Genomic DNA, 8909 nt, shown 5'->3' with positions numbered 1-8909 from the left:
ACTGCCTCAGACCCTGCGTCTCTTCATCTGTATCTAACTTACGTTTTTTCAGAAATTTATCCATACTTGTAAGGCTGTAAGCAGAATTGTATATATATAAAAGCAAACCTAATAGTGGTAGGGCAAAATGATCTTTAAAGTGTAGCGAGTTTACTGATGAAAAATTTAGCTTTTTTTATTAATGTTTTTATTTTTATTTTTAGTAATAAGTATTTGATTATATTTAAACAATATGCATATAATAATAAAATAGATTTTCGGATTTGAATTTAAAATGTCGTTTATTTGTTCATTGTTCTAATTTAGAAATTTGTAAGGAGTTAATATTTATGCATATTTACATATCTTATAATTTAGTATCCGTTTCCCTATTTCTTATTTTGTTTCTACATATGTAATTCAACTCTCTTTCGAATTTTTTAATCTTAACATTTGACTAAATACTAATAGACATCATACAAGAAAAAAAATTACTAAAACGCCTTTTAAAAAGCTTAAGATCTGTTAAAAGGCGGATTAACAACAATACCTAAATGGCTTACGCAGTTAAAATATTTCTTCCAAATATAGTCACTCGTATTTTACAAAAGACAACTAAATCATCATCTAAGCTGGCATGAAACTCGTAAATGTGCTCGTACATCTACACACCAAGGATCAGGGTCATCTACGCTGGCGTGCAACTCGTAGATGTACACGTAGGCCTAACATGTACACACATATCTGCACAGGAAAATTAAAAGTTACTGTCGATTTTAACATTTATGTAACTTCTGCGGAACCCTGGTTGAAAACCACTGCTCTATGTCATGTACCACTGCTCTATGTCATGTACCACTGCTCTATGTCATGTACCACTGCTCTAATCCATATTCTAGATACCATATAACCGCCGTGTTGTCGCCTCATGTGATGATAACTAGCATGAACTTTAAACCTGTTACTTTGTTTTTTAAAAATTTTTTATCAGAACAGCTCCTGTAAACTGAGAACCATTTATAAAATGTTTATCTAAATTCAAAACCATTGACATAGATTTTGAATAAATAAACTTTCTATTTATGCAGCCAACATACAAGAATGTAAATAGCTGGGGTAGACTACATTTTTCTGTAGCGAACTTTCACGAACGGTTAATTTGTCACAGATTGCAAGGAACGACAGAAGCTTATTTTAGGAATTTATTGAGAAAATAGACGCTAAAGAAGTGGCAACAACAACAACAAGAGCAAAAACTCAAACAAAAACTACCACAGCAACAACATCAGCAACAACAACTACAACAGTAATGGATTCGAAAGAACTAAAAGATGAAAGTGAATGTACTTACGTTCAATTCTATGGAAAAGACGGGAATCCGATGCCTGTTTATAATTATAAAGGCTACAGTATGCTTTGTGTACCAATGATACTATCCGCCATACCAAAAGTAAACACAATAAAATTTAGACCCGACGATATTTTGATGTATTCATATCCTGGAGCAGGTAAGTTTTTACAATATGATTTCTTAAACTACATTTTTGTATCTCATGCGTCATTATGTAATTTATCGATGCGTAAAGCAAATGTGATGGTGTTTACGCTAAAAAAAATATTTGTTCAATCCTCAAATGCTATTGGCAAGTAATAGAATAAAGTAGTTCATTTCACTTGCAATATTGATTTCAAATTTTGGCACAAAGCCAGCAATTTTGGGGCAGAGCACAAGTCAGTTGCATCGACTCCGGTGTTCAACTGGTACTTACTTTGTCGATCTCGAAAGGGTAAAAGGTAAAGTCAACCTTGTGGAATTTGAATTCAGAATGCACAGACGGATGAAATGCCGCTAAGAAGTTTGCCCAGCGCGCTAACGACTCTGTCAGTTCGCCGTCCTATTTTCCTTGCAATATTGCTGCCTACTTCTTAGTTTTTAGGAATAATTCTTTTGTTGTTGCTGTTATTGTTTTTAGCTCCAGTTCGTCTGTAATGTAGCAGATATATGATCAAAGAGGAATTTTTTTAAAGACAATACAACATATTTTGAAGATTTGACTGCATATCAGGTATTTTCCATCTTTGGTTTGGAAAATATTGATTTTGTAATGGAAGATTCAATCAGCTAAACGGCCTAGTGTGTTTGTGTGAGTGTGATTTTCGTTGTTGTATACAAAGCACTTAGCTCCCTTTATATATAATTAGTTAAATGCCAAGTACAAGGACTTCATGAGTGAGAGGGAAGCTATGAAATTCATGATCTATTGAACAACACATGATCATATATACCAAAATAATTGATTCTTATCATCTTGCATTACAGAGAATCAATGGATAGTCACACATTATATTCTCTGTTTTATTGATAAATGGTAAACTGTCCTATAGTGTTTTACAATACACATAAGCATATACGTTCGGATAACTACTTACATACACACACATACACACTCCTCTAAATACACACTCTCATGCACATACAGCTATACAAGCGCTCATAGACATTTTCTCTTCCTTTTGTTCTGTGTGTGCACGTGTCTTGGAAATGTACTCCGGTACATTAATATTTAAAAATGTACCCGAGGTTAATAATACACTTCTTCACACAGCATATAACACAATATATTAGGATAATCCATTCTGACATGATATCTATCTTAACTCGTTCTTCTTCAATCTTAAACACTGCAAGATTTTGTGTACTTACACACCTGTAACATAACATCATATGTTACATGGTAATGTATTTAATTAACTTCAGTTACCTTTTATCAAGTTTACTCCACATTCTTAGGTGTGTATCCCAAAATAAAAAGGAACATGATTCTAGAAACTAAGAGTTTATCAAATAGATAATAATATAAATTTCTGTTGTGTCTGGGGAGAGTCATTTTCTTATTGTGCCTTAAAATTTAACATACCCACCGGTAAAATTTCCACTTATTTCTTATTTTTATTTTTATATAAATTTCCACTTTTCGAAAGGCCATTGTAAAACGAAATATTCCAATAAAATTTCATAGACATGTCAGTATATTTTGTTAACACTCAAATAAAACTATAGGGCTTTCCTATAAGTAGGTTATCTCCCTTGGCTAGGCGGCGCTCCATGTAGACAATTAAACTTCCGCAGACTACCCACACCATTGTTGTTGTTTTACGTCTTATCATGGATATAAAGCAGCTTGATGATTCAGCTATCGAAGTACTTACTGTGCCTGAGTTAAAGAAATATTTAAGATTATATGGACAGTATGTTACTGGAAGAAAGGCGGACTTGATTGAAAGGTTGAAAGGTATAAAAATTCTGTCGATGAAGAATGTCAACAAAGTAAATTTATCGGACGATAAGTCTGAAGTATCGGACGATACTTCAGACAGAAATAAGCAGAAGCTTATATCTCCTCTCGGTGAAGTATTGCTTGATCTTTGTAAGTTGCCGAATTTCACAGATAATGACATAATTACCTCGTGCTACGGATGAAAGCAAAGCAACAGTTAAGGAATGGCATATTTTACCACGACAGATACGTACACAGCATCGAATACCACGATGTGAGTGAAAGCTGCTCTCACTGTATTGTCCGGTGTCTGGTAATCCCTTCGATACCGACATCAAACCAAAAAAAGAATCCTGACCACAGAGTGTGGGTAATTATGTCAAAGGTCACTGGCAATGTGCATTCAGCTGATTGCAGCTGTTAAAGCAAGTCACTGAGCATGCGTACATGTCATACGGGAGAGTTCCAATCAGGGGTGGATAACAACCTTATAAGAACCCCCTATATGTTTATATTGTATTAATTTCAGGGTCCCATTGGATGTTTGAAATAGTAACTATGATACTGAAAGGAAGTTGTGAAAGAGTTTCCGCTATAAAAGAAGACTTGCTTATAGAAATGGCCCCAATGGAAACACTTGAAGCTGCTGAATCTCCACGATTCTTAAACTCACACCTTCCTATTGAACTTCTTCCTCCGGAATTGCTGAAGGGTCACAAAATTATATATATAAACCGCAACCCAAAAGCTATGCTTGTAACTTTCTACAGACATCTGATACAATCTAATTCGTTCGAATACAAGGGAGACATATCAAGTTTTTTTTACCTTTATATGAAAGGGGAAGGTAAGTCTTGACTACTACTACTACTACTACTACTACTACTACTACTACTACTACTACTACTGTTCATTGCTGTTATTTTTGCCTGTTATATGTGTTTTCTTCCCCATTTATGGGTGAAGTAGTAAGAAAGGGAACGATTGAAAGCGAACCAGTCGGCAGCTATGCTGCCGCAACTGAAAGAAGCTTAACTGCAGACGTTCTACAGGTTCGAGGGGTTAAACTGGAAGAAAAGAAGGTGAAGCAGTTTAACAAACTAATCAAAAAGGACAGTACCAGCCTGAGGTTTACCCCGCCGCAAGATGTGACAGAGATTGCAACTAAGCGGACTGGAGTGTATAGAACGCTGTCCACGGAAACGAAAAAAATTGAAATAGCGACGGTAGAATCACTGGAAGAGTGTTTGAAAGCGATAAAAGGCCTTACGACGTTCTATACCAGGGGGAAAAATACGGTACAGTGGAGGTAAGGTTCGCGAGTGAACAAGACGCGATAAAACACTACACTGTGGTGTTAAGGTCATCAGAGTGGGTACTACTGCCAACCTACTGTGGCAAACGTGTGTCCAGAGTAAGGACTGGCAGAGTATCCCTGGAGATTGATGAGACGTGGCTGGTGGCTATTTTGTATAAAACAGAGGAAGAAGCGAAAGTTTTAAAAGTGACAAGAATAACTGGGGTAAACTGGCGGGGATACGGCCTCGAGGTGGTGGTCCAGGTAATTTTACAGGATTTACATAAAATTTCAGAAGAAGTCATACTGCCGGAGGGAGTGAGATTAAGTGTGGTGATGGAGGGAAGACTTCCCATCTGCTACCAGTGCGGAGTACGAGTATACATGAAGGCAAGGTGCCCCAGAAGCGCAATGATTTGATGGAACAGGAGCAGCAGGGAGAGGAAAAGGAGCAAAATATCGAGGAGCAAAAACCAGACTGCGAAAAGAGTACAAAGAATGAAGAGGAGCAATATACGGTGGTGAAAAGAAAGAAGAGAGAGGGAAACGCAGACTCACCACCAAAGAGTCCGCTAAAAAAAAGAAAAAAAAACAGGCGCAGAGGTGGTTCAGTGTGAGAGACCAACAACATCAAAGGGAGCCAGCGCGGAGGAGAATGTGAATTTACAGAAACGAAAGGAAGAAAGACGGGAGATGCCAGCAGCATCGAATGAAAAAGCTACAGAGAAGAAAGAGCTACCAATGCCAGTAACATCAGAGGAGACCAAGAATGGAAGACAGGAAGGAATAGAGAAGGGGAAACATATATGGAATTTGATAGAATATAAAAAAGTGTTGAAATTGAGATGAAGATTACGAAAATAAAATCTGCAATTAGGGTGAGATTAGCACCGAACGAGTTCGACGAAAACAGCAAAGCAATCCTGTTTGATAGAGCGAGGGGTGAGAAACTAAAAGAGCTATTTGGAAATGTTGTTGGCACTCCTTCGCTTACGACGTCGAGGGTTCCAGTTGATCCGATCAACGGAACAGCCTGCTCGTGAAGTTAACGTGCAAGTGGCTGAGCACTCCACAGACACGTGTACCCTTAACGTAGTTCTCGGGGATATTCAGCGTGACACAGTGTGACAAGGCTGACCCTTTGAATTACAGGCACAACAGAAACAGGAAGTAAGAGTGAGAGAAAGTTGTAGTGATAGAGTACAGCAGGGTTCGCCACCATCCCCTGCCGGAACCTCGTGGAGTTTTAGGAGTTTTCGCTCAATAAACACTCACAACGCCCGGTCTGGGAATCGAAACCGCGATCCTATGACCGCGAGTCTGCTGCCCTAACCACTGGGTCATTGCGCCTCCACTATTTGGAAATAAAATAGAGATAACGGGACTGCAGATTCAATTTGATGAATTGCCACCAGTGGTGGAATTCAATGAGTTGACGCAGTACCTAGTGTGATAAAAAAAAAGGAAAAGGGAGTAAAAAGTTTAAAAATTAATAGTGATTTAAAAAAAAAAGATGCAAAAAGAAAAAAGAACTGTTTTTTAAACGTTATCCATAGACAGTTAAATGACACTGCCTGCGAGTGGGGAGCAGGTAAGACATTTCATCTTTCATTTTCTTCATTATAATTCATAAATTTCATTCCTTCGTTATATATTGTATGTACTCCACTGTGCTGTGTTGTCTGTCCTTGTATTGTCCCCTCTTTATCGAACCTGAGTGCTCAATAAAAGAAATCAGTTCGTAATTTGGTCTTCGAAGTTCAGGTACAGTTTACAGCTCGAGTTAGTGTGTTGGAAATATTGATTGTTGGTTCGTAAAAGCTTATTGGCTCATTGCGTGTTTGTTACTGCTGCTGTTTCTATTTTGTATTGTTATAACACTATTGCAGTGTATTCTTTATCTATCGTCGACAATATCAACCGTACTACGATATTGGAAACGTAAGGATATAACATCTGGTGACGAGGATTTTTCGAAGCTTACGTAGGTTATTTGACGATTTGTGCGTCATACAAATTGTTAAATTATGGAGAAACTATTAGCTGCAGTAATACAGCTTCAAGAGAAGCAACAGGAACAACTACAGGAGTTGCAGAAGCAAAACAACAACAACAACAACAACAACAACAGTTAATTGAATTACAGTCAAGGAAGTCCGAAAATTCGGTAAGTTCATTTGACCCAGACGGCGTGTGAACTCGATTTCTGAATTCGCTCATAATCCGGACGGTATTACGTTTCCTGCGTACTATAGAAAATACGAGGAAATTTTTAGCAAAGATTGCAAGTAATGGTCGGATGAGGAGAAAGTGAAGCTATTACTACGCAAAGTGGCTCCAGCCAAACATGAACGCTATTGTAACTCTATCCTGCCCAAAAAGTCGAATGAGATTTGTTTCAAAGAAACTATTGTGACAAAAGTCCATTATTTATCACTCGAATGGAGTGATGGAACTTAACAAAAAATGACGATGACGACTTTATTACATACGCCGGAGTAGTCAGCTGTATGTGTGAAAACTTTAAACTTCAAGAACTCATTCAGGATATGATTAAATCCCTTATCTTCGTACAAGGCCTTACGGCAACCGAAGATAGGAAAATTCGGGCAAGGATTCTCTCAAAAATGGAGCAAGACTTAATCCTACCAACCATTGCAGGAGAATGTCAAACAATGGTAAACCTGAAGCACGACGTGAAAAAAATTCAAAAGAAAGATTTCGCAAAAATACAGATGTGTCGACCCGGAAAGTACGACCAAAAAAGAGTGCCAGGCCCAATCCATGTTACAGATGTAGAGGCCCACACTTGAGAAAGTAGTCTTCGTTTAAAAACCGAAAATGCTATAGCTGTCAGAAACTTGGTCACAAGAGCTCACACTGCAGGATAAGATTACAAAGGTCGAACGCAAAAAGTTCTAAGGTGATTTCAGCAGAAAGTGAATACGACACAACAGCATGAAAATTCGTACACGTGAAAATAAATGGTGTAAATATCAAACTACAGTTGGATACGGGTAGTGATATTTCAATCATAAGTGCTGATACATAGAGAAAATTCGGGAAACCGGGGTTACGTAAAACAGCAAAAATTGCGCTTGGTCTGACAAGTGATAAATTACATTTCATGGACGAAATGTGTACAGACGTCACATTTCGAGGAGAAACACGCGAAGCAAAAGTATTCATTATGGAGAACACAATCAATCTGTTTGGTACGGATTGGTTGGAGTTATTTGACTTATGGCACCTCCCCATAAGTCTCTACTACAAAAACATAAATGGTTGTCTCGTTAAAAGAAAATCATCTGAGGAATTGAAGTGAAAATTGAAAAGGATGTTTCTTCAAGTACTATCGGAGGACTTAGGTCTATGTAAAAAGACTGAAGCCTGCTTTCAAGTAAGTGAAAAACGCTGTGCCTGTATTTAAATCTAACAGAAAAGTACCGTTCGCAGCAATTGAAATTATAAATAAAGAGTTGGACAGACTAGAAAAGCGTGGAATCAACAAAATGATGCCCACGGTGTGCATTAAAAAGAAAAATAATAAGATTAAGCTGTGTGCCGATTTCTCAACAGGATTGAACATTAGCTTAAAAACATGTCACTCCCGACTCCAAAGGACATTTTCGCAAAATTAAATGGTGGAAAAATTTTCTCCAAATTGGATCTGTCTGATGCTTATTTACAGATTAAAGTAAATGATAAATGCTCAAAGTATCTGACAATAAATGCACATAGAGGATTGTATAAATATACCCGGTTGCCTTTTGAATTAAAGGTTGCGTCGGCAATATTTCAGCAAATCATGGACGCTATTTTATCTGATTGTGAATTTGCAATCCCTTATTTGGACGATATATTGATTAAGAATAATTCGCGTGAACAGCATGTGGAGCATATAAAAGCTGTGTTCAAGAAAATGAAAGAGTACGGGTTCACTTTGAGTAAAGAAAAATGCGAGTTCTTTTTACCTCAAATTAAGTACTTAGGGCAAATAATTAATAAAAATGGTAGACAGCCTGACGTGTCGAGGGCTGATGCCATAATAAATATACCAACTACAAGCGTTTCTTGGTCTGGCAAATTACTACCAAAACTACATTCCTAACATACACAAATTAAGAGCTCTATTGAATGACTTATTAAAAAAGGAAGTAAAGTGGAATTAGTTGGTTAAATGCCAAAACTCATTTGAAGAAATAAAAAAATTCTAATCGCAGATCTGTCTCTAGCGCATTTCGTTCCTGAAATGGACATTGTTGTAGTGTCTGATGCTTCGGAGTACGGAATAGGAGCAGTTTTGTTACACAAGTATAAAGATGGAAGTATGAAACTAATGATTCATATTTCGC

At 37.3% G+C, this 8909-nt stretch overlaps 2 protein-coding genes across 2 annotated transcripts; both read left to right on the top strand.

Moving 5' to 3' along the window:
• Positions 1-517: 517 nt before the first annotated feature.
• On the top strand, positions 518-4130 carry LOC106873204 (sulfotransferase 1A2). The gene is made up of 2 exons (XM_014920447.2): positions 518-1487; positions 3787-4130. The coding sequence occupies exons 1-2, from the start codon at positions 1289-1291 to the stop codon at positions 4113-4115; spliced, it is 528 nt and encodes a 175-aa protein (XP_014775933.2). The 5' UTR covers positions 518-1288; the 3' UTR covers positions 4116-4130.
• Positions 4131-8155: 4025 nt separating this feature from the next.
• Positions 8156-8665, top strand: LOC106873203 (uncharacterized protein K02A2.6-like). Its single transcript, XM_014920446.1, has one exon. It carries the CDS (start codon positions 8156-8158, stop codon positions 8663-8665), a length of 510 nt encoding a protein of 169 aa, XP_014775932.1.
• The last annotated feature ends 244 nt before the right edge of the window (positions 8666-8909 follow it).

The sequence above is a fragment of the Octopus bimaculoides genome, chromosome 3, assembly GCF_001194135.2.
Source record: "Octopus bimaculoides isolate UCB-OBI-ISO-001 chromosome 3, ASM119413v2, whole genome shotgun sequence".
NCBI classification, from domain to species: Eukaryota; Metazoa; Mollusca; class Cephalopoda; order Octopoda; family Octopodidae; genus Octopus; species Octopus bimaculoides.
This window is presented reverse-complemented; position numbering and strand designations above follow the sequence as displayed.